At 48.1% G+C, this 26,592-nt stretch overlaps 1 protein-coding gene across 4 annotated transcripts in view; it reads right to left on the bottom strand.

The window, feature by feature from the left end:
- Window positions 1–6,727: 6,727 nt before the first annotated feature.
- The window catches only part of PAX5 (paired box 5), a 142,398-nt gene continuing 122,533 nt past the window's right edge, over window positions 6,728–26,592 (bottom strand). For 3 of the 4 annotated variants that reach the window (XM_065663451.1, XM_065663455.1, XM_065663457.1), the window contains 2 exons: window positions 21,106–21,192; window positions 6,728–13,013 (listed from right to left, as the gene is read on the bottom strand). In XM_065663451.1, the coding sequence (XP_065519523.1) occupies window positions 12,937–13,013; window positions 21,106–21,192 (164 nt within the window). In that variant the 3' untranslated portion in view covers window positions 6,728–12,936. Of the gene's footprint in view, window positions 13,014–18,935; window positions 20,385–21,105; window positions 21,193–26,592 lie in introns of those variants that run through there. The other variant, XM_065663454.1, reaches the window with a different exon arrangement.

The raw sequence follows: 26,592 nt of genomic DNA, 5'->3' as shown, positions 1-26,592 counted from the left end.
GCATGCCTTATTCCATTCCCCACTGATGCGCCAGCAAGTCCATCCCAGAAGAGGACCACTAACTATCTGAAGTTTCTCCTCCAGCCAAGAACAGCCATCACTTCTCTTTCTCTTGACTACACACATGTAAATGGAAGGCAGGTGCCAGGAATGAAGGCAGATTATTTCTCCATCTGTATGAGAAGTTTTCTTATTTTCCTTAAAAACTCCTAGTGAAGAAGATGACAGCCACCACAGAAACCTTGTGTAACTATAATTTGAACATGAGGATCAAGAAAAACACCCTTGTAGAAGCTTTGTTGGAGTCTATTTCAAGAGCATCTTGCAAGCCGTTTGTGAGGGAGACATCAGCAATGCACTGCTCTGGGGACTTGTTACACAGGTCGAGGAGACCTGCTCTGGTTCTGACCCTCAGAGCTCTGCTGCCAGGGTTCCCCACAGTCCTTGCATGAGGAATGGGGCTGGCACATAAGCAGGAGCCCCCATGCCGACACAAGTGCTCCTCAGTGGGAGTGGAGACAGCTGGTGGTGGGACTGCCCCGCATGTGACCACAGTCCTTCTCTACCATGATGCCCACATCCCATCAGGGCTGGAGTGTGCTGGAGTGTGCTGGGTGTGCAGTTCCAGTTCCATGCCCCAGGAAGGGGAATCAGCTTGCAAACTGAACTACAGCACCAATGTGTGTGGCATAGAGTGCCTTGATGAGAAGCACCCATGGCAAGTCAAGTCTTTTCAGCAGGCGTGTGGAGGGAGGCAAGCACAGCAGTTTGGACAACTTCTGCCGGTACAGAAAACTGTGTGTCCCCAGGACAGCCTGCAACCTCCTCTGTGTGGTTTTACCCTTCCTGGCAGCTGTTGCCCTGGAACAACCTGTCTGGCAAACCCCAGAGTCAGGCTATATAGGCAAACCTACTGCAAGTTCTGCAAGAGTGCAGCACAGGCTGGGATCTTCCCAGCTGAGAGCAGCTCTGTGGAAAGGGATCTGGTGGTCCTGGGGGACACAAGCTCAATAGGAGTGAACAGTGTGCAGCTGTGGCAAAGAAAGCCAGAAGGAGGCTGGGGAACACCAAAAAGGGCATCGCCAGCAGAGATAAAAATGTCACTGCCCCATTCTACTTAATGCCTGTCAGGCCACATGAAGAATACTGTTTGGTTTTGGTCCCTGTTGTACAAAAAAGGTGTGGACAAGCTGGAGAGGGTCTAAAGAAGGGCCATAAAGATGATCCAAGCACTGGGCAGCGATGTGAAGAAAGGCTGAGAGAGCTGGGCTTGTTCAGCCCTGAGAAAAGAAGGTTCAGGGGAGACCTTATCGCCGTGTTCCAGTATTTAAAGGGTGGCTACAGAGAAGGCAGAGACCCCCTTTTTACAAGGAGTCCAATGGAAAAGGTGAGTGGTGATGGGCACAAGTTACTCTTGGGTAGATTCTGGATGGACACAAGAGGAAATTTTTTCACAACGAGAACAACCAGCCACAGGAATAATCTGCTTGGGAAAGCAGTGGACTCCCCAGTGCTGACATCTAGTCTAGGTTATGCTTGCCTAGAAAGTTTGAGCCAGAGGATCCTTGAGGTCGCTTCCAACTTTGGATTCTAGGATTCTATCACTCTGTGAAGTTCCTGGTGGACCAATTCACAGTTACCCAAAGACAGGAGGTTGGTGTGTCAAACCCCTGCCTTCTCTTGCATTTTCTTACCATATAGACACTCCAAATTATATTTTGCTCTGCTAATTGAACACTTTAGTATCATATGCTTGCATCAGCTGTACACAAATGAAAAAGGCTTTAATGTGTTTGTTAATGAAAAAGTTACACTGGTATATTAAAGAAGAGTTTATTCAACTTAGTTTAATTTAAAGGCCGTTTAGCACACAGGGCATTAATGACCTACAGCAAATGTATTTCTTCGAAGGATTTCTCTATTATCGGGTGTTCTTAGACAAGAGTCTACACTGCATGTATAGGATTTAGATAAATTGCTGCACTGGGTAACACAGTGTGATAAATGGACATTAATTCATGCTAAATTACGATGAAATTCCTTCAGAAGAATTATTATATCTCTATGAATATAAAAGACACCCTCTGTATCTGAGGGTTTCCTGGGAAGCCAGACATTTCTGTGTGTTGTACCAAATCGCAGATGTATTCATTATAATAACATTAATCATGATGACTCCATTTGTCAGTTCCACTCTAATTAAGCATTGCTGCTGGAATGGACCATTATTCTAAAGTGCTATCAGGGACTGTTTACAGTGGGTTTAATAGAGTTAGGAGCCAGAATTTAGCAGTCTCGTACCAGGTGTGACTTTCCCAGCACTATGAGGTGGTAGAGGCTCTTAGGGACATCAGAAGGGTGGCTGGGAGCCCAGCAGCAGCTACGGCTGAGCAGTGCTTGCATCATGTCAGCGGCTTCTCCAGTTCTTACTCTTACCCACCAGCAAATGGGCCAGGGTTGGGCAGTATCCCACACCAGACGATGTCATGCTCATCATAAAACCTCAAGGAAAGAAAGAGGAAGAGAGGATGTTCAAGATTATGTCATTGCTCTTCCCAAACATGTCTATGTGTGCTGAGGCTCTGCTTTCTGGGAGCGACTAGATGTCTGCCTGCCACTGGGGAGCAGTGCATGAACTCCCCGCTGTGGTTTGCTTTTGTGCACATCTTTGATTTTCTTATTAAGCTGTCACCACCACAGCTCACAATTTTTTCTTACTTCTTCCCTTCTGATTCCTTCTTTCATTCCACTGCAGGAATCATGAGCAAGCATCCAGGTGGGAGCTTACGTAGTTGGCAAGGTCATCCCACCACACCAAGAGCAGAATCTGGGGCTACGGCCAGAGAGGAGGCTCTCGCATCAGTGGTACCAGAATCCAATTGGTTTGTATCCAAGTTCATAGAATCACAGAATTGTTTGGGTGCAAAGGGACCTTACAGATCAGGTTCTGGTTCCTCTTCTCTCACCTGCTCCCAGTTCTGCTCTATGGAGTGTGTTTCTTGGTGCAGTCACTTTGCTGCTACTGAGTGTTGGCAAAACACTCTTGGTCCCTCTCAGCTTTCTAGTATCTTCCTCAAAATAAGGTCCTGTTGACTCAAACAGCACTATTTTTACTGCTTTACTTTCAAGGGCCTTGTTCTTTTACCATGCTCTAACGCTGTGGACCCCCTACAAATGTCCCAGGGAAAATGATTTCATCTTCCCTCAATCCTGTTTTTGCGGTGAGTGGGCCAGTTTCTTGTGCACATGGTGACAAGCTTTAGCTCTGCAGTTCTAGCTATACTTTCAATGACTACTGCTCAGTTTGAAACAAGGGCATGAGATCCAGTTTCAGGTATACTCAAAGCTTCTCGTCCAGTAGAGCCTTTGGAGAGGTGAATGGGTGAGTGTCATGGTTGCTGAACACAGGAAAGTGAGAAACACCACGAGCCTGCAGGCAGGAAGAAGCCAGTCTAGCTGGGTGACTGCTGGAGCACACTTTCCAGTTCACCACCTGGGTATGGTCAGTAGCCCCACTGTTTTGGAAACACCGCCCTGAAGGATGCTTTTAATAGCCCTAACATTATACACACAGACAAAGAATTTTCTTTCTCCCTAGGGCATTTCAAGACTTTGGGTTTATTGGAGAATGAAAATAGGTCATGAAGTCCTGAGACAGAAGCCACATAGACAGCCAGCTGTCTATGACATTATTTCCAGATGTTCCTGCTCATTGCCATCATGGCCCACTGCAGGAATCCTGGCAAAGGGGCTGTCACTTTGATCTCTTTGTACCAGCTCCTGTATACCCGCTATCTCTACTTCTGACTTTCCTGGTTGGACTGCATATTCTCCTTGTCTGCAAAATCTATTACAATACAGAGACGTTCCTTTGCTTAACCAAGGATCTTCATTTCCTATTCATTGAAAGCTTAAATGACAATTGCCAGGCATCTTAAACAATGGCCATTTGTATGGAGGCTTGAGCTAAAACCGTATTTGCATCCTTGAAGGGCATTCTTGCTGAATGAAGCAGTATGGGGCCTCACACCTGGAGAGACAGAAAGATCCTGCGCCTCTCACTACAGTTTTGTCAGGTCTAATCCCACTGTTCTACTGCCAGCAGGCTGACGTGGCATTTCACATACAGACGTGGGAGGGCATAATGAGGAGCGGGCACTGGCTGCCTTCTGCAGGACAGACAATTTGCTTCTCTCTTAACCTAACATGGTTGAAAGACAGCAGAAACACAGAAAGTATAAAATACAGACCCAGGAACGGCAATCCCTACCACTAGCACGTTGTCGCAAAGCGAGGACTGCCACAATGTGGCTCCTGGTGTGACCACTTGACCATTCTGCAAAGTCCCTTTGCTGTAGTGTCATGAATCTCTCCTTAAGGCTGCAGAGGCATCACCACGGGCCCTGGGAGTGAAAGGTTGTCCTTCTATGCTCCTCATGAAGTGCTTGGAGCTGCACTGGAACATTCCCTGCTGTAGGACATTCAATGAGTGTGGTCCCTGAGCACCAGCCTGTGAAGTAAGCCATCCATTTCAACGCAGTGGGCTCTGAAGGGCTGAGGGCTTGCTTTCTTCCCTCCCCGGGAGGCATCACCACCAGCAGATGTTGCCTATGAGAAGCTGAGTCTCCCAGAGTTCAGAGGGAGCGCAGGGGGTTCGCACCTCCTTTGGTGACACCAGGTTGCTCAGGGCACCAATGCTTTGATAGAGACTGGAGGACAGCAAACACCTGCCTGGAGTGATGAGGTGGGCAGTGCCACTTCTGCCTGCACAGGGCACGGAACATGAAGGGCTGTTCCCAAAAGCCCTGTTTTCCAGAGAGCTGCAAGGTGAGCATGGTGCATGGAGAATGGTTGGTGACCGATAGCAGGAGAGAAATCTGGGGCCAGGGCAGGGAACACATTGAGTCAAACAGTACATATAGCCTGGCTGGACAAGCACTGCTGGATGAACCTGACCATTACAGAAAACTGATTTTTGAGCACTTGTTCTCCACTCTATGGTTCTGCAGGCTCAGCGCAAGAACACCCACTCCATTCTGAAATGCTATTGCATGAAAGCATCCCAACTTTGTGATGCCAGAGCAGAGAGTACAGGTTTCTTCCAAACCTGCAGCCTGCTGGGGCTCAAGTAAATAGTGGATGCAAACTACTGATCAACTAAATTCTGCCTCTCTCTGCCTATTGTCTGTGATTAGACTGCGATTTTAGTTATCTACAATTATTTGCTGAATTGTGGAAAGTTCCATGAGTTCTGTTTCTCAGGTTTAAGACTAAAATATATGGTATGGGGACACAGAAATAATATGGCTTTGCACCATTCTCCCTGGCTCCCTGGACTTCAGCTGTCGGAACTGATGTTAATGTTCATTATGAGTATGTTGCTGTGGTGGGTTTAATGCGGATAACAACTCAGCATCCACGTAGCCATCCACTCCCTCCCCCCCCACAACTGGGTGGGGGAGATAATAGGAAGAGCAAAAGTGAGAATAATTCAGGGGTTGAGACAAATACCGTTTACTGAGTGAAGGATGGGGGAAATCAAAACCAAGTGAAGCAAAGTCAACTGCTCAGCAGCTCCCACAAATAGGCTGATGGTGCCCAGACAGTCCCTGAGCAACAGCTGCTTAGGAGTATGTCCTTTCCACAGTTTTATTGCTGAGCACAACACTGAATACCGCAGACATCCCTTCAGTCATTTGGGTTCAGCCCTCTGGCTGTGTGCCATGCCAACCTACTGTGCACCCTGAGCCTGCTTTCTGAGAAAGAAGCAAAGATGTGATGATGTGCAAGCCTGCCCAGCAAGAACTAAACATCAGTGTGTTCTAAGCACTGTTTAAGCCACAAATATAGACCATGGCAGCTCTATACTTGTCACTAAATAATGGCTGTTATGAAGAGAATTAGTGCTATCCCAGCCAGACTAAGTACAAGCATCATTAGCAAAACACTAGGAATTCAAAACAGGTGAGAGCATAAGTTCTGGACACATTCACCATTATTTGTTTCATGTCGATGAAAATTTGCAACTTCTAGCAACCTCAAGTTGCCAAAATACTGTTAAAATGAAGACAGAGAATATGGGAGTTCAGTCCAAACATATGCTCATGTCAATTCAAATGAATATTCCCTCACCGTTGTTTCACAAACCCAGCGCTTGGGTGTTTGGGGTGCTGCAACCGCACTGTCCAACACAAGCAGAACACGTGATGAAGATCCAAGTGAATTTCTCACAACTCGAGACTACACCAGAGGTTTGTTTCTGGTCATGAGCACCAGACAGCAGTCCCAAGCACCTGCATGCACTTGGAGGAGCACAGAACTGCTGCATGAGGTGGCAGATGGAGACAAAGGTCAGCTTGAAGAAATATCAGTAGCACCGAAAAGAAGCACCCACATATGCCTTTGCATCCAAATGTAGATGCATTTGCATGTAACTCATTGAGAATACATAATTCATCAGTCACTAGCTATAGCTTGTTTTAATGAGGGGTTTTATAGTATAGTAGTTAGCAAGATTAATCCTGCAGCTACCAAACCATTCCAGATTGCACATGGGGTTAGCGCTGAAGTTGTGTGTGAAGTTGCTTCACCAGGACACCAGCCCACCTGCAGGACTAAGGACATCTGAGGACATGCCTGGACATGCCTTACTAGCAGAAACCTTACCATTTGCATGGTGACTCAGGGCCCAGGACACAGGATGAAAACAAGAGTGAAATCAAGTGCCTTGAACTTAAAAAAATTACTTTTATTTTAGGAACAAATAAAATTATGGTAAATATTTACAAATAATTATCTCACATAAAGGTTACATAAAACCAAATGTCCACAAGTAACAGTCACTCTCATGAAAAGACACACAGATATTGAACTACGCCAATCTTATTGCATGTTTCTTCAACTAATCTAAAAATAAAAATGTTGCAATCAACCATTTAACTTAGAATAAAATCACAAATTTCAGTATTGACAAGAAAGAGTTGAGAAAAAAAAACCCAAACAAATAAAGGAAATAAATCTTCAAATGCCCTCCCTCCCTTTTTGACCCATGCCTTATCATCCCTGCTCCCCAGCCCGCCTCCCTTTTTGCTCCCAAAAACAAAACCCAGAACAAAATCCCCAAAATAATGTTCGACATCTTTGGCAAATTGGCACTGCTGTAATTACATTCAAATATTATAACACACAAAAGCAACACACAGCACTAAGGAAAAAACACCAAGATTTCAAGTCTGTTCTTTTCCTACTAGAAAAAAAAAGAATACAAAACATACACATTTTAAGAAGCATTTTCATCTGTTTGGCAACAGATGTTATCCCCTACTTTCAAAGGCAATTCAACAGTTATTTTTACGAATATTCTTTTTTTATGTATGTGTTTTTCAAGGGAAGGAGGCTTCTATTTCTCTCCCTCTCTTCTCTTTTTCCTCTCCTTTTTAAAGAAGTAAGCTTCAATGCAGGCATTGCAGACTTTGGTGGATACAACAGGTACGTATTTCTTTGATGCTAGAAGTCCCTAATACCAAGTAGTTTGTTTCTTAAAAAAAAAAAAAAAGAAGAAGCCTGTTCTTTCTTTACTTTTTTTCTTGGAAAGGAATTCCATTTGCAATGAAATGAGCTTCTGTAATTTCAGAATGTACAAAGGCCACTAGAAAGTGAAAAACCAGAACAAGGATCCTTCCCACAGGAGGCTGAGAGAAGCAGAATGCAGCTCTTACTGCAGAGCAGGAGCCCCTGGACACAGGGGTCTAGCCAGGTGGTGGCCAGGGCTACTGCAGGACTCAGTTCCACCCCACCATGCTCCCTGCAAGGGTCTGAGAGACTCAAGCGTGCCCACACATACATATGTGTGTGCACAGCATTACCTACACACGTGCCCACCCGCACCGCAGTGCTGCGGTGGGGTCCTACAAAGGCCCTTGGGCCTGGCTATTGCCTTGGAGCTGCTCTGCTGTGCAAGCCCTCCAACAGGACTAGCAAGCGGAGGTCACAGTGGAGCTGACACCTACACAGAGGTGAGCAGTCCTGGCACCAGGCACCTTTTCGCTCAGTGCTTGCACATCAAGTCTCTTTAGCTCCACCAGAAAAGCATCACTAACTGGTTTTGGATCCTTTTGGATCTTCTTGTGTCTTGTGCTGTGGCAATGTGTACCCATGACAGGCATGGGTTTCAGTCTGAGGGACACAACAGGGGTCCCCAGCTGGTGCCCCCAGCCTTGTGCTGCAACTGAGGGCTCTGCCTCTGGCACAGAGCTGTGGTGGCCATGTCTTGGAACATGTGCCCAGACCCCACGTGGGTGCAAGGCACCCAACCAGCTCTGGCTGATTATGCCCATACAGGACCATCGCCTGCATGCTCTGGTGAGATGCTGCAGGGCACGTTACCCAAGAGCTGCTAGCCCTCACATCATTTTCTTAGTGAATCCAGAAGGAAAAAAAAGCTTTTGCCAGTGTCTGCTGTGACAGAGTCACAGGGTGGGTCACCTTCATACCATGCTACCTGTCGTGGCTGTGGCCTCCCAGGTCCTTGTGGCACACACGCAGGCACATGCATGCAGGAAAGAGCACAGCACTGGGAAAGACATTAGGTCACAGCCACAGTGGCAGCCACAGAAGTTAACTCTGCTATGGGACATGGCCCTTTGAAGATATAGTACCTGTGGTTGGAAACAAGCAACACTGTAACACCACTTTCTCTCTCCTCCATGCCGAAGAAGGTGTAGAACAGGAAAATTAAAGAAAATAAGAAAGGAACACAACTCCATCAATTAAGACCAGGCACAGCACAGCATTTACCAACTGCCAGTAACTGGTATCATTCAGCACAGTGAGCCCACAGTGCTGCCCTTGCACCACAGGACTGAAAGGAATCGGCCACAGGGAGCCAAAGAGGAGTGACGGGTGCCCCAGCACTCCACTGTTGTGCCTCCACCCCTCCCTGGACAGAAAGGCTTTCTTCTGAAAATCACTTCTCAGCCTGCTTCTTTTTCTCCTTTTTCTTTTTTTCTTTACCTGGCACTGCTTCTTCTCTCACTGTCTCCTTCCCAAGTGCCTCAAGTACCAATGCTGCCCCAATGCCTGCAGTCACTGCATGGATCAGAGCACTGCTTGGACACTTTAGTGTCTCTGAATGAACATGCATCCTCTGGCCCCACATTCCCAGAGCCCAGAGCATTTTTACTATTTGACAGCAAATAAAGCTTTCTGTGGATCTGGTCTTGAGACATCCAGAGCTCTGCAGTCAGTGGAGCTGCCTAATGATAATGCCTCTGTAGCTGCATCTTTGGACACAGATGCTAAGCAAACTCAATGCCCACAGCCTTTTGTGTCTTCTTTATGGTCACTCTCACAGAGTTTGACTGAGGGTTTCCTCAACAAGTCAGTTCATGTAATCCTGCCTCACAGCCTCCATTCGTTCAGTCTTAGGGCAGTGTTTTCCCCCTCCATCTCTCAGCTTTCATTTCTCAGCCTGTCTGTGCCAGCAACATACTTGATAAATTCATTGCTGAAGCGCATGCTACTGGAAAACCCTCCATCTAGCTGAGTGCTACATTACATTACGGAGTTTAGTGCTGTAAGTGACTGAAGCACTTCATGGGGCTGATACCTGCAAGGGTCTAGTAATGATATGATGCACTGAAGGGCATCTCACCTGAGCAAAGGGTGGGCAGGACACCCCAAAGCTCCATGCTGGTCTTGCTCTCTTCTCTCTTTGTAGCCCCGAAGGGTCATTTCCTTCCCCCTCACCCAGTGACCTCCCATGAAATGGAGGGGCTGCAGAGAGGGGACAGTAGCAGGCGACTCTCTGTCATCCCCAGACGACCACCTGCTGCCAGCGATGCCTTTAAAAATGCTCCCGAAGGAGGAGAATTCCCTCAGTGAAGACTATAGACAGAAAGTCCAGACCACCTGAGGAAAGCAGTTTGTAAACCCCAGGTGAAATACTCTCAAAACCCAGAAAGTACTGTCAAGAAGTGTCTTTTCCAGAAGTACGGCATGCATACTCAACGGGCCAGCTCTCACTGCCCATTCTCACTGGGAAGCAGTCCCAGCAGGTATAAGCAAGCCGCGGCTGCCATGGTTTGGGAAGCTGGCCAGGCGCAGCTGCCTGCCTTGCACATACGAGGGTAGGAGTTTGAGGTTTCCCCTCTGCGGCTCTGACCAGGACATGCACGCTGCCCATGGTGCAGCCCGTACACCTGGCTAGTGGGATGGCACTGGTGGCTCTGCCTGAGAGAGTCCTGATGAAAGTCTTAGGGCCAACTAGGCCTGAGCACCTCAGGTCACTTCATCCAACGGCACCCATCCATCTTGCAGGGCAACTACACCTGCTGTGCCCTCCCTAAGTCCCCAGCCCAACTACAAGCACCGCTGGCCTGAGGGTGCCAGTATCTGCTGAAGTTTTGGGTTTTGTCTTCTCAGTGTTACCTGAATTAGTGCATGCCACACAAGCCATGCCACTGAGGAAACAAATAAAAGAAACATGTTTGCAGGGCAGTTCACCCAGTGGGTGAGGACTCACACACTGCTGATGTGACCTGCTGTTCTCCCACTGGGCAGACAGAGTCATTTTATCCCAATCCAGGCACCAAGTGGTGGTGTCTCCCTCCATAGCTGGCGTAGTTCAGCCCAGTTGGCTGCACAGTCATCACCTGCACCCTCACTGCCTGCAGTTAAACCTTTGTTTCTTTTCTTTTCAGCCAAGGCTCTGGATGGCCTTATCCCTTCCTGAGCTCACAGAGATGTGTGTGTATGTGTGTGTGTGTTCAGGGTGCAGACAACATGCACCTGTCAGCCAGGAGCTTATGTGGAATCCCCATGCGACTAGCATCCAGTGACAGAAATGTCCTTTGCAGCTTTGGTGCCAGTGTGCATGCAATCATAGGGTGCTCAGAAAGCCATACTGAAGCAATGCTTCAGAAGGTTCCCTGTGTAAATTGTCCATGCTGTTATTTGTTGTCAGTTAAAACTAGGTTTGTATCATCTATTAGCTGCTGTAAGATTAAAATCAGAACTTTTCTCACTGGTAAGTTTGTTACAAAACTTACTTCTCAGTTAGGGGCACAGTTGTTTGAAGGACTCTGGCCAAAATTCCTGATGGGCTCCGTGAACATCTCACTGACATGTCACTGAGCCAGTGGGACCTTGGTGTCCCCATGGCTTTTGAGGATCTAAACACACCTGCCCTGGAAAGTTGGAAGAGATGGCTGCATTTCCATGGTGTGAGAAGATGCCAATGGAGTTGGAGAGGGAGATTCTCAATGGGTCATTGGCCACTAAGGACACCAAACATGCAGCACAAACCATAAGGTGGAGAGAGAGGAGAGAGAAGAGTGTTAACTCAGGAGCTACCATTCCAGAGAAATGCTTGCACTGCCAGAAGCAAGTATTTGTACTTCAATGTTCATCCAGAGGAAAGCATTTCAGGTTCAACACCAACAATCCTTCTTCAGCCTTGGGGCACACACACAGGCAAGCACCAACAGGACCCACAGGAGACAGTGAGTTTCTCTACTGCCCTCAGGAGGAAGGGATGAGGTCATGTCTGTCATCTATACATCCAGACTGAGATTGGCTGCCCCTCAGCCTGGGGCAGGGGGATGCTGCAGGGAGAAATCAGCAGTTCTCCTGGCTCCATGAAGTGGCAGTGATTGGGGCAGCCACTTAGTGGGTCTTTGTAGCCGCTCTTCTCTCTTCATTAGCCCCAGGAAGCCACACATTGAAGGCCATGTCACATTTAGTGGTCCATCTCCAAGGGGGAGGGAAGAAACATGGAATTAACAGGGCAAAATTTCCCCTGGGGCACGTCTGAAGTAGGGCAGCTTGAATTTGAAATGCCTTCACTGAAATGCACAGACTCCCAAAGAAGCACCTTTCCCTCCAGTGTGCGTCCGAAATCGTGTGGTTGCTCCTCTGCTTGATGTGCCACGCTCAGTATGTCCATTTAACAAAAATCATTACCATGGTATTCCTTCCCCTTCCTCTCAGGGCATTCATAATTGGGTTTTAGCACACAACCTATTGCGTTGTACATACGATGTCAACTATTACTCAGGAATTCCTTCTTGGATGCCACTTTACTTGAAACCAGCAATGAATTTCTTTCAGTGCTCATTATGATGACAAATGAACATAAATTAATATTAAGCAGTAAAGTGTCAACAAAACTGCTCAGATCTTTCAGTTGCCCATGTGTTTGATACCAACATACAGCATGATCACATACAACTGTCAGATAGGATGCTGTATATTGAAATGACATTGGCCTGAAACACAGCCACCATGAGTGTTAACCTGGTTCAAAGTTGCTTAAAGCTTACTGAATTCTTTGAATCAGTGCACCAGTTTCAAAACACATTTTCAGATGCGTTTTGAGTTCATATTTGTACAATGTTGCTGCTTATGCTTAAGCCATTCTTATAGTAATACAAACAAGCAGGTATTTACAGTGGTGCTTGTGTAAAATTGAGCTGACTGGTCTTTTTCTTTGCAAGCAAGTAAAAAAAAGGGAAAAAAAGAAAAAAATTGCCTTGAGTCTCACAGCCTGTTTCAGTGTGCAGCAAGAGGAAGCCTCCCCAAAGGGAGCTGCTCACACCTCTTCCTTATCCCCAGATACAGCCGTGGCACCCACAGGCGATGAAAGCAGTAGCCATCCAGCTGCAAAAGACATGAAGCCACTGCACATTTCTGATCACACAGGGTGTCAGGAGAACCACTTCCTCCCATTTCTTTGTTTGATTTGAGACCCAGACAACATGACCATCTTAAGTAATGTAACAATGATCACTAAGTTTAAAGAGCAAAATTTCAATTAGCATGTGCCTACTAGGTACTTTCTCCTTCCTTTGCAGCACGGCTGGCACAGCTGCAGCAAGGTGGTCATCGTGGTGGTCCCGAGTGGTGCGTGCAGTCAGTACTGGTGCCCCAGGCTTGGCATCAGTGGCGGTCATAGGCTGCAGCAGCTGCTGGCGGGGCTGCCCCACGGGCTGCAGCACTGTAGTAGTATGGGGAGCCTGGAAGAGACAAGACAACCATAAAGAAGACAAAAGTGGAAAGGTGCCAGCTTGCAGCGTGCCGACACAGGCGGCAGAGAGCTCTCCAGTCTGAGTTCAGACCCACAGCAATAAGGGCCAAATAACTAGTATAAAAATCACATTCGTGCATTCTGCATGATAACAGCGCTACGATTGCTTTTCATCTCTGCTGGCTGTAGCATACCTGCTTCATTCCTCCACTCAAAATATTACTTTCATTCACTTCACCAAAACAGTGAATTAATTTTTCAGAATGGAAGGAGAAAAAAATCCAGCCCAAACACATCACCACACTCAGACTTCTCTCATTTTTTCCCCCTCCTTTTGGAAGAAGTAGGAGGTTGAACCCTAAAACATTCAACACATTTCACTGGACTCAATAGTAATTCCCCTTTTTCTCAAACTACGTCTATCAGGGAATAGCCCCCCAAATTCTGCTCAGCTTTGACAGTGACCTTGGAGCTTGTGCTACTAGGTCTACTTTGGGATCACCCTATCGCACAGGCCTCTGCCTGGCCAGGGAAAGCCCTGCAGCATCCAGTACATTTGCTGAGCTGAAATTGTCTTTAGAAAATATCAGTGACTTTCACTCGGTGATGAAGCCGAGCTCAGAAAGTGGTTCACAAACTACCTCCAGTGAATAATGCCTCTTCTGGTGAAGTATCTGATGTCCAGACCACAGCTGTTTAAAGTATCTGATGCTCCAGATCACACTTAAACCTCTGCTCAAATTTGTGCTGTTTCTTCATTGAATACATGTGTCACGCATTTGAATGAACTATATGGGCTAAGCTTTAAGCTTCACAGATTGGTAAATGATGAAGCACTCATTTACTAAGAAGAGGCCTGAAAAATATCAGTGACCCTTTTCTGTCATGTGGGGCTAAGTATGAGTAGATTGGGTGATCACCAAAGGATCACTTGGAACCTGGACCATTTGCTTGAATGAAGAACAATCTTTGACTTGAGATGTACATGGAGAGATGCCTACCTGTCCAGATAACACCATCTACTAAAAACTTTCAAAGTGCAACTGCAAGGAAATGAACTTTGATTCAGTGTGAGAAAACAGTCATGTAAAACAACTTTTGAAGGTGCTACCAGTAGGGTCTCCAAGTCACCAGCAATCTCACATGCGTGAGATGCAAAGCATGCCACAGCATGGAAGAAGCCCCTTGGAAAGACCTGCACTGGGACATGTGAGTCTGACACCCCCAGACATGTTTGGGTGACCAACAAGGAGCCAGCGCAAGGAACAGCTCTGGGAAAGACTGGGCTGTAGGGTCTGGTTTCACAAATGAGCTCATCCAAGAGCCACCAGCCACCCTGAACTCCCTGCCTTCATCTCACTTGGAACAGCAGTCTGGCAGACATGGTTGAGGGTTTTCACAGCCAGGGACATGACTTGTCACAGAGCGGGTAATTTCTGCAACTCCACTGAGACAGAGGAGTTGGCCCCTCCAGAAGAAGGTGATGCCATTAGACCTCAATAGGTCATGTGGGCCCCTCAGCAAATCATGGGTGGCAGTGCAGCTAAAGGTGCGTCTTCAGCAATTTGCTTCCCATCTCAGACTATAGCAAACCCTGTTCTGGCAGGTCCAATGGCTGCCCTGCACCTGGGTGCTGACTGAGTGTGACAGTGTCCTGGCTGTTCCACCACCATGGCCCTGACACAGACTTCGGAGCAGGAAGGAGAACCCAGCCGGCATGCCCTGTGCCACTTGTTGCCTGCTCTCCACTGAGTGAAGGAGCCTACGTGTGGGAAGCTGAAGAACTCCTGGCCTTCCCTCCTCATGCACAGACTCCAACTGAAGGCTTTGCTGTTCATCCCAAAACTACCTGAGTGATTACTCAAGGGCTGCTGGTTCAAAAGGCCAAGCAAGGGAGTGAAAACCACATAGCCAGTCTCCAAGAGGAAGCCCATGGACATTTACTTTTAACCACTGGCTCAGGGTGATGGTGTAATTGCAACATGTAGGCCTTTCTTCACCTTCCCCCCCAAACCAGCTGCCTGGAGCTGTTTCCAGGGCTGGTGAAATAAAGCCATGCTGCCTGAGAGAGCACCCCAAGGAGACAGCCCCATCAACTGAAACATCTCCTGAAAGGATGGGCTCTTCCACCCTGCCTCACTGCTGTGGACCCACTAGGATCCATCTCGCAGGCAAGCCCACCTGCTGCTTCTAAGCTGCTTTTGTCCTGAGTGCCATTTCAAGAAATCAGCTCAGGCTTCATCACCAGTGTCCTACTGCTCATTTCTAAGGGAGCACAAGCCCAGTGCACCTGAAAAACAATGCTCAGTCAACATGTGCTGTCGCACTCCTTAGCACACCCATGTGCGATGCATTCCTTGGCACAGCCATGGAGAACAAACTTCCTTCTCATGATCAGAGTCCTACCTGCATGCAATACTCTGCTGCTGCAACCTGGATCGGTCAGAAATTAAGAGGTTTGATTACAGGAGCATGGCTTCTGCATCAGAACTTGGGGCTGCATGTTCTGGGGAGCCCAGTTTGTCACTTCATGCCCCTTAACAGCCACTCCTGATGCCTGTGAGTCCTTAGGAATCATTTTGCAGTGCAGGGCAGACAGTAGTTTGGGGTGTAACACTTTGCAGGCCCATGAAACGTTAGCTGTCCTCACCCGCCACAGCATGAGGAGGTTGATGGGGAGCAGAGGGAGACACTCAGCAGACACTCAAGTCCATACTGGCACTGGCACAGGCCATGGCAGCTAAGCTTAGGCACAGGGATAGAAAATCCAAGGGAGGGATCCAGTGGCACCAAAATTTTCAGCCTGATGCAGTGCAATGTGTGGGACCCATCAGAGCCAAATGCTGCACTTGTTAAGGTTTTGTGGTAAAAGGGATCTTTTGGGAGTTAAGGCTTTCCCTCTCCTTCTTCCTCCACTGCTGTTCTGACTCAGTGCCAAAGCCCAATATTTCTCTCATGCTTTCCAAAGGTCTTCCACGTCTCTCAAGTTTGATTTTTCTAGTTTGCCTTTCAGCAGAAAAATCACAAAAGCTTGTATTTAAAGTGAAAAATGAAAACATCACATCACAAAGCATTCACTCTTCCTGTCACTATGCCCCCATCCAGAACAGGCCTGATTTGTCTTTCTGTCATTTTTCCTTTCTAATCCATACTACCATCAATTTATTTCTTGACACAGTCATTTCTGGTGCCTACTTGTTCTCTCATCTTTCCACAGAAGAACTGAACCTAACCCTAATCAACCAGCTTCGAGCTCTGCCCTTGCACAATGCCATGCTGGCACTGGGATGGCACAGGCAAACCCTCTCAGTCAGCATGCAGGGATAAGAAACCCACCATGAGCAGCATCAAACCGAATGCAACAAGGAAAAAGTGGTAAAGAAGTCATTGCAACAAGCCATCACAAAATTGAACTGTTTTTCTTCATCTTTTACCTGCTCTTAGTGTGCATGTGTTCAGCTGACTCTGACGGCGTGTGGCAGGACACACTTGACAGTGATGGACTAAGCCCCGTGTGCACAAGCACTTGCTTCCCATGCACTTGTGCATGTACCTCCATGTGCATTCCTGTACTGTACCAGTTGAAGATCCTTCACAGTGGGAAAGCAAAAATAAAAAAAGGAAAAAGATCCCCCTTTGTCCACCTCTTCTGGCTTTGAGATGAAGACATCAGCTGCAGCTACAGAACCAGACGACACACAAGCAGCCAGGGTTTGTGTCCTTCTCCCAGCACACCCCGCTGGAAACTCGAGGTCTGTCCGCAGTCCAGCTGCAGTCAGTGGCACTGAGGCTGTCGTGCCCCTGCTACAGAGCTGTGTGTGGTAGCCACTGGGACTGAAAAAACAGACAGGAGAGCAGGAAGATATAGCAGACCTCCAGCAGACTACCCACTTTTTCTTGTTCTTCTTGTTCAATTTCTTGTTCAGGCTGGAGAAGGCTCCTTAAGGGGAGACCTTAGAGCAGCTCCAGTGCCTAAAGGGGTTACAGAAAGCCTGGAGAGGGGCTTTGGACAAGGGCCTGTAGGGACAGGACAGGCTTTAATCTGACGGAGGGGAGATTGAGATGAGATCTGAGGCAGAAGTTCTTCCCTGTGATGGTGCTGAGGCGCTGGCAAGGGTGCCAGAGAAGCTGTGGCTGCCCCATCCCTGGCAGTGTTCAAGGCCAGCTTGGGCACAGCTTGGAGCAACCTGGTCTAGTGGAAGGTGTCCGTGACCATGGCAGGGGATTGGAACTGGATGAGCTTTAAGGTCCCTTCCCATCCAAACCATTCTATGATTCTGTAATTCTGCCCAGCTTCTGCTCCCCACTCTGGAGGGCTGTAGCTTGATTGTCTCACATTCCACAAGAGCTACAGGGCACAGCATTCCGGACTGTCCTGGAGAGGAGGGAGCACTGTCACCTATTTGCATCAGCTCCCATGCCAGTTGGGGCAGATGCAGGTGTTCCGACAGGGATAAAGGAGTGGGGAACATCACAGCAAGGGCAGAGGCAGGCATGCGCAACAGAGGGCAGTCAGTGCTCTGCTGGGGCCTGGCAGTTGCTTCCCATCACTTCCACACCAAGAGCATGGTGCTGTGGAGGCATGTCTCATGCCTCTCACAGCTGCTGCGCACTCATAGGACAAAGGCTGGGGACTAATGAGCAAAGCTTTTTCACCTTTCTCATCTCTGTTACTTTCTTTTTATTTCCTCAAAACCCCATTTTTTACCCAAGTATCCTTTCTTCCTGACACTTGCAAATGGCGGCATCTCCCATTTTAGCTCCTCTTTTACAGGTCTCAGCCTTGTGTGATTGCTGTGCTGCAATTCTTCCTTGCCAGTACAGGGAATTAATTGAATATAGGCACTGTTAAGTGCTTACAGTATTACACTTTCATCTCAGTGAAGGGAGCGGGACTTAGTAAAACAAACTCTGTCAGTCCATGTACCAGTCCTGATTAATTTTGTCAAGGTTTGTGCTTTAAGGCTGCTACTGCCAGAGCTTGCTCTCAGGAGAGAATTATTAAACGTACTCACGTGTACTCCTGAGAAGAGTGGAAGCATGCTGGATATAGTATAAATTAACCTCCTCTCCACTGCAGGTGCTCAGGCCTGTCACACTGCGCTTTCTGGGTGGGCAAGGATACTTGGAGCAGGTTTTTGAGACTCTGCTACAGATTCCTACTTGCTTTGAATGGGATTAGTGGGCACCCAGGGAGAAGGAAGTGCAGGATTAGGCTCCTGGGACAAAGGCAGAGCTATGGATAAGGAGGATCTCTGCAGGGCACAAGAGATATGTCCAACCTGCAGTTTAAGGCCGCACAATGGGACATGAGCACTCGGGTCTTACAGCTGTACTTGAGACAATACAGTGTCTCTTGAAGTATCAGCTGAGAAGGTTTGCCCCCTACCACTGTGCACCATGATCAAGCAGACTGCACTTCCCCACCGAGGTGGCAGGTTATAGACCTTTGCAATGCCCTGTGGGGTATGATGTGGACTCCTAACAGATGTCTTTCCAAACCGATCACTGTTTTGCTTTTGGTGCTTTTCTGACTGACGGGCTTGAAATTAAATGGAATTCCAAGGTTCTGACCACCAAGACTTCACTGCCCAGCTCTTACAGGATGCCCATGGGGCAATTCAAGCAGCACAGGGAGGCACAGGCCACACCAGCTCTCAACCAGCCCAGCAATGACAGGAACAGAGCAGAACATGTATTACAAAACTATCAGTGGTCAGACAAAAGGATTTCCCTTCCATGAACTCCAGCACTCCCAGTTTTGCAATCACGCTGAACTGCAATGGTAAGTTCATCTTTACGACTTGCTGCAGAACAAAAATACCCATTTCTTTTCCTGTTTGATGCATCAAAACTTCCAGTCTAGTAACTCCAGATCAGTGTGTCATTGCACACAAAAAGCAACACAATGTTACCTGCACGGTAACTGAGTCTGTGTTTATTGAAATGCAAGATTTTGAAAATACCGAAACAAAGTATTTTGATGAGGATAAAAACAAGGAAGCCAAGATTATACATTTTAACAACACCCACTAGTAAAAAATGCCAGCATTGTTGTCATTATCCCATGAAACATTTCAATTTCAATAAAGCTGCAGTTTCTGAAGGAAAATGGTAGCATCCAAATCTTTTTGCCCTTGCCTCATTTAAATACACGTTCACAGCATGCTGCTGAGTAAATACTGCTGTAGAAATCCTTGCCAGCCTGAGACACCAGCCTTGCCTGTGGGAGCACGCCACCCTTTCAGCTGTGCTCATATCGCATGCTTCTCACACAGTCAAAGGTGAGAAGGAATTTGCCCCCAGAATGTATCATCCAAGAAGAATAGGAAAGGGGGTAAAAACAGAGGAAGAACAGGGAATAAAGGGAATGAAATAGGTAAAAGGTGTCCTGGCAGCAGGTGGCTGGCTCCTGATCAGCCTCTGTTTTATAGTCTTCTCCTGACCCATCTTCACCAGCTTCAGGGCACCATGGGGATGTACCCGGACCTGCATCCTGGCTATCACACTCTGTCCAAGACCATTGTTTCAGAAGAAAAGTGAAGCAGGTTGTGGGCTGTGGAAGTTGAAGTGTCCATCCCTATCGGGCAGCATGGAGCTCCAGGATGGCCCAGGCTGGTTGGCTCTGGTACAGCTCCTGTGAGCACATCCTTCCCTGTGGAAGTGTGGACCCACAGGCAGGAGCATGGTCTGCAGCTCAGGAGCTTCAGCAAAAGCCCTCTCCCCATGGACAGGGTTTGGTCTGGGTTTTCATTTATTTTTCATACCATTCCAGTTTCTTTAGCAGTTTGCAAGAAAAATCTAAAAAGCCACCCAAAGCCTGGCTTCCCAGGCCTGTCCATGCAGCAGTGTTGCTTAAGCAGCTTCCAAAGGAGTTGCAAAATCAGAAATGAAGAAAGCACAGTGTGCACTCTTCCCTCTGGCTAAAGCATCTTCCCCACACAGCCAAGCCAAAATCCCACAGGCGCTGCCGGCTGTGGCCATGGAAACTGCGCATTTAAGCACAGGGACTCCTCTGGCTTTGTGCAGCTATGCCCATCCATATTAGCTGGAGATCTATCTGCTGATTTATGATGGAAGTGCTAACAAACCCTTAAATGTGGCACAGCAAATAGCAGCATTATACCAGCACCATGGCATGAGAGGCAGAGGCTGTCTATTACTCCCCAAGGATTTGTTTAAGGACAAGAACCATGATGAATACAGCCTGGGTGGTTCAATTACATGGGGACTCAATTACTTAAAACAAAGAAACTGGATGAAAAAAGTATGACGAAAATTCAAAAGTATTTCGCTGCTGGAGGTCACATATAACAGCCCTGTCATCCATAAATCTGGAAATCTCTAAGGCATGCTACTCCTGTGTTGAGAGATGACAATTAATTGGTATTTTACTTACCTCATCCATGCAAATTATGCAGGGAAAAATTCTAATTACTGCATGCTACACGTATATAAGGTCAAAGTGGGCCAGCATTTGACAGTGGTGTAAAATGGATTATGTTTATCCTTCACATGAGGGCTATGATCCTTGCATGCACCACGGGGCTCCTGCCTCCCTCTGCTTGTAGGGACCGTGCTGGTGGCAGTGAGGCTGCACAGGCACAGCGGTCCCTGGCAGAGGAGGGACGGATCGGGCAAACACACAACTGGGGAGCAAATGCAGTGAGAGGTCAGGGAGAAATGCAAAGTGCTTCAACATGCAAGAAACAATAGTGTGGGGAGCGATGAGGCTCACATTCAGCTGTAAACACCTGGCACCCCATGTTTTGTCTGAACAGGATCCCTTACCCTCAAAAATATGGGGATCCTGTCTTCCTGCAACACCCTGTGCCTCGGAAAGGATTTTACATGGCAGAAACAGGAAGACAAGAGGTTTGGGCAGGGGCTTCTTGCCAGCAAAAGGAACCAAGAGTATTTGTGCTTCCCTGGAGACCAGCATTCCCACATGGGAGCCGAGCGTGGAGACTCAGGACCATGTCAGGACACACATCCTGCCCACCTTATTGGTGGACAATCACTGCCAGCTTGCAAATGAGTCACAGCTTGCACAGAGCCCCCAGGGCAGGAATGCCACTTACCCAGGAGTCCAGGGTTGGGAAACCTCCAGGAGTCATTGTATGTTGAATATTGTGGGTGGCTGTATGGGCTCCCAGAAAACTCACTCCCTAAGTTAAAGAGAAAAAGACAAACAAAAGACAATTTGATTGATTTTAGACCGCAGTTACTGTAGTGGGGGAAAGGAACTCTGCACCGCATGCTGCGCTCCAGTGACAGCCTTAGTAAAAGTACTCCTGGCCACCCTCTTTGAGGAAGGACAATATGAGTGGGAGAATTATTAAATAACTGGTACAGCTATCTTTTGCACATCCTCCACGTGCTGTAGCCCAGGCCTGCTGAGCTGGTGGGAGTTTCTCAAGTAACACAAGCTTCAGGAGCAAGACAGTGAGGAGAGCTGAAGAGGACCCTGGGGCATACTGACAGGGCTGGCCCCTGCCTCTACAGCCCTATAGCACTTGGAGTCAGAAACACAAAGACAGGAGTGCTCAGACAGACTCTCGGCTGGCAAGAGATGATAAACCAGATAACCCCCTAGATACTAGGTACTCTTCCAGTCTCTCCAGGAGAACATGGTCTTGGTCCCAGACATCTATGCATCACTGCAGCTCAAGGAGAGGAATCCTTGCGTGAGTTTCAGATTTTGAAACCCTCCAGACAAAGACACAATTAAGGCTCAGAGAGTTCCAGCTATTTATCTCCTCACCAGCTCCTGCTCCCCCCATCTCTCTGTTCTCTTTCACATCACTTCCTGTTTCATACTTCAGCTGCAAGTTCTCCACGGCAGAGCCTTGCACCATGGAGCTCTAACCCTGGACAGGGCACCCGGCTCCACCACCATGCAAATGCCAACAGTGTTGCTGATTTATTAGGAAATTTTCCAAAAATGACAGTTTTCTGCTCTCCTCCCTTCTTCCTCTTCTCCTCACTCTCCCATACACAAATACACGCACTCACAATGCAGCACGGCAGGAGAAAGAGTAGGCAAGAGGAGAGGGCTGCCAGGGTGCAGTGGAAGATGCTTGCTTCCCAGCAGCTGCCTTCACCCCAGCTGAGTGGCAGACCCCTGATACCACATCTCCAGCTCCCCAGGCTCAGCACATTGGCCTGGTAAGACCCCCAGACCCTCCTTGGGGACCATGTCGGGGTCCCCAGGGCCATGAGTGGTCTCTTTGGTTCAGGACACAGTTTAGGCTAGTTGCTGACCCAGGGAAGAGGGGATGATGCTCTGGTGACTGGTGGAGTTGTGCTGGCTGTCAGGGGAGCTCTCTGGTCAGCAGCATGGTGGGCTGCGATAGCCATACAGTACTGGCAGCCACTGCAGCCACCTGCAAAGGTATTTTCTGCCAATACAGAAGTATCACAGGTTGGCGTCAAAATAGAGGGTCAGATCCAGGGTAGCCTGATCTCCACATGATGCTGCTTTGGCAAAAAACAAGCTGCCTCTCAGCCTACACCAAAGGATGCCAGCAGATATGCTGAATGTGCTGACAACAAGAGCTGCCCATCACTGTTCTATCCCAGGGGGCCTATACTAACACCTTCCCTGTTTCTCATAGCCCTTCAGACCCATAGGACTGCACTCACCAGGCTCAACTGGCTCTCTCCATCCTGACCAGCATCCATGGACAGTCCAGGGCAACGAGACAAGGTCTGAAGGCAGCAGCAGCAAGTGCAGCATGCTCAGCATGCCTTGCTTTGTTGACCATAATTCACCACAAGCTCAGAGTAGATCCACTACTGCCTCTAAGGAATGGCACTAATACACCATAAGCCACAGAAAATGAGCCTCCAAAGCTTTCTTCCCAGTGAAGTACATTGTGTCTACATTTCCTTTCTACTCTCTGTACTTATGGATGATAGACGACTTTAGCACCTGAAGGTTACCTCCGTCATAGTGCTCACTCTAAAAGAGTGAGACAGCAAAGCCAGAATGGGTACCATGGAGCCACCTGATGTTTCAGGGCCATTGGCAAAGGCATTTCCATTGCTTTCCACCAGTGAGGGAGCAAGCTCCTTTGTGCAGGACACAGTAGCTCCTCTCTGGTCCCTTCTTCTGCTTCCTTACTGCCACACCTGAGGCTTCCTGCTCAGTCAGAGCCCTCCCTGCTTGCCCCACTCCCAAAGCCCCTCGGTTTTCAGCAAACAACTGTTTGCCCAAGACTGCAAGGCACTTGGGCAGCAATCTGGCTGGTAACTTCATAGGTGAGTGGCGCTATCTTTTCTCAGTTCTTAAAAGTTCACAGCTAGTTCCTCAGTCCTGTGTGCATCACACACAAATCCCTTCATCCTGTGGGTGTCTCTTGTATGGGGAGGAGCTTGCATACCCCTTTCCCCACGGGTTTTATTTCTTCCTTTCTATAGGGCAGGGAGAAGTGCAGAAATTGACTCCTGGTTTAGTTGCACAGAACATTTGCGCTGTCTGACCAACATGACACGCGAACACTGATGGGAACAAGCCTCTGCCACGTCCACTCCTGGAGCTGCGCAGTACACAGGCAGAGGGAAAAGGCAGTCAGGACAGCAGGACAGAGCCAAATCCGCTCTGTAGACTGCACAGGGTGTGCAGAGAAGTCTGCCCATCATCTCCATGCACCAGAATCACCCCAGGCTTCAAACAAAGCTTATGGCGAGCTGCATAAGCCTGCCCCCCAAGGGAGAGCACGCACATATCCATCGAGGACAGGACAACCCCTCATTTCTGCTGCCCCACCATTCCCCTTCCCCTTTGCACCCGTTGCTCCTCTCTCCATTCACCCAAGGTTGCACAGACCCAGACTGTCCTGTGCTGACGCTATGCACGCCGCTGAGAAGGAGGTAGCTGTTTCCATCAGTGCTGCGGCAGGGCTGCGGGTGGGAACAGGATGACATTTCATTGTTTCATCCTCTCCTGCCTTGATCTCCTCCCCCCACCATTCCCACTGCCCTCCTCCCCACACTCACACACAGACACACATGGTGGACCCTCTCTGGGGGACGCTCTGGTGCCTGTCAGGCTGAGTCTTCCAATTCTCTGTTTTTTATGCCTCAGTGGTCAGGGTGTCAAGCTCCTGCAGTACAGACCAGCCAGGAGCTTGAGGAGTCACTGAGCACCATCAGCTCGGTGACAGTATCGCTTGCTTCTTAACATACTCTGCATATCCATCAGCCTTCCAGGGGAAAAAAAGAGTGAGAAAGAAGGGGGGGGGGGGGGGGGGAAGGGAAGGGGGGAGGGTGTGCAGGAGGGAAAATGAGAAAAGAAATACAAGGGAGGCAAGGGGAAAAGAAGTGTCTCAAGCCCTGCTACTACTATTGCAGCACTTGGGCAGTCAAATGGTACAACCGTTAAGTGAAACTAAGCTAGATGAATGAATGTTCATGCCTCATGATTTCCACCAGATATTCCAAGGTCCATCAGCTACACTTACTGACAGCAGTGCCTCGTAGCTGGCCCTTGCCCCATACAAAAACACAATGAATCAGCTACCCAGGGACACACACATGTGCATGGTGCCTGCCCACACCACATGGAAAGGGTAGCAGTGGGACACATCCCTCCTTCATGTGGAACGTTAAGCCTGGTCCTGATAATAATTCACTGAGACACAAACACACCAAACCAAGCACTTCTGCCAGAGCCAGCCTACTTCTTGCTCTGACCTGACTCCACACTGCTGCAGCGCTTTAGGCAGCTACAGCCCCAAAAAGGGTCAGACCCTTCCTTCACTCCCAGAGGTGCAGGGGGTGGGGAGAAGAATGACCCCTGAGACCACGGGACAGCGGTACAGCCCCCATGCTTATGGGGTGAGACCCAAGGGTGGCTGCAAAACCATTTATAGTGGTCATGGACCCTCTGCTGCAGGCCAAACAGCATTTTCCATTCTGCAGCATGGCATTGTCCATTCTGCAGCATCTTCTCCAGGGATTATCAACTCATGTTTACCAGTCTGCTTGCTTTTAAGGTAAGGTCCCTGCAAATTTCCATTGTGATGTGCAGAGAAACTGAAAAACATGAGCTTAAAAATCTCAAGAACCAAGAGATGAAGAAAGAGATTTCACGGTGTCTTTCAAACTGCCATGGCTTTAGAGAACTGCCTCTGGAGGAAGATGCTGGCACCTCTATGCACTGGTGCTGGACTGGGGCTGGACGGTGCTGGAACCTTCCTCCCCCAATGAAAGGCAGAAGGATGTGGCAGGTGCTCAAAGAAGGGACAGCTTTGACATAGGCCATGTCCAGCCAAGGTGTGGAAACCTCCTAGTATGGAGAGAGCCTGACTACTGTTACTGCACTACCACTGCTTGCCATGCAGAGCACCCACTGCAGTCCTCTTAGGTAGCACAGCAGTAAGGTATGTGTCTTTAGCCTTGTCTTCTTCAGACCATGTGGCACTTAACACCAGAAACCAGCAGCTTACTCAAACATGGAACATGCTTGTTACTCAGCTGGTACCTTTGGACTGAAACACAAAATCTGCACCAGTACTCAGCAAAGTTTTATATGTCACCTCCAAGTTCATGTGTTGCTTTGGTGCCCAGAGTCTCAGAAGACCCATGAATCAGAAGCTCCAGATCCTGTACAGCTCAACCAGAGCAAGCTATGTGAAGGCAGACCCATGTTCAGAAAGTCTTTGCTGCATTTTCTCAGGATTTTGCGCATGCCATTGGGATGGGGTGAAGCCCTCAGGACCACAGAGCTGAGCAGTTTTATCCATAGGATGGCTGCAGGAAACAATATGACGTACAACATGTGGTACTATTGTACAGTGTACATTTGTACAATGATACCACATGCAAGTGATAAAACACGCCTTCTTCCCAGTGACCACCATGCAACAGCTTCCAGTGAATACCAGCAGGCAGATGGGGAGAGCAACCACAACCCTGTGGCTGCAGCATCCCTCCAACCGGACTCATTACAGTGTGACTCACCAGTCCCCATTAATAAGGTCTTTCTGCTATGCAAGCTCCAGGTGTAGGACAGTGTCTTATTTAGCCTTTCCATCTGTCAGAAAATTAAACTGAAACAGTAAAATGGTGTTCAATAAATGCAGCTCTATAAGGTGCAAGAATGGAAGGCTGTAGGACAAATATCAGAGTCTGGCCACAAACAGCTACACCTTGCCCATTCCTTGTTGGGATCCTGGGTAAGTTTAAAAACAATCTGCTGTACTTGTCCTTGAATTGGGCTCCTGCAGATGAACCCCTCTCCCCCTCGAACCTGACATCCCAACAGTGAATACAGGTGTCTCCACCTTTCCCTTGGGGCGAAAGACCTTATTGTAACTTTTTTAAATTAACATTCTCATGACTTACTTGTTTTCTATTATTTTCTTTCATGGAAGTAATCACATGGATCATAAATTTCTTCAGTGAATTCCAATACTAATCATTACCTTGGTAGCTAAGATATGCTTGACTGCATGGGGAGCAGGGCTAAATGCTGCACACAGCCACGCAAACACACCCAAGCAGCCTGCACATCACCGACCAGCACCGTGAAATAGCAGCTATCCAAATGTACCCTCGAAATC

This window comes from Lathamus discolor, chromosome Z, assembly GCF_037157495.1.
Source record: "Lathamus discolor isolate bLatDis1 chromosome Z, bLatDis1.hap1, whole genome shotgun sequence".
NCBI classification, from domain to species: Eukaryota; Metazoa; Chordata; class Aves; order Psittaciformes; family Psittacidae; genus Lathamus; species Lathamus discolor.
Note: the sequence above shows the minus strand (reverse complement) of the source record. Positions and strands in the feature narration are given on the sequence as shown.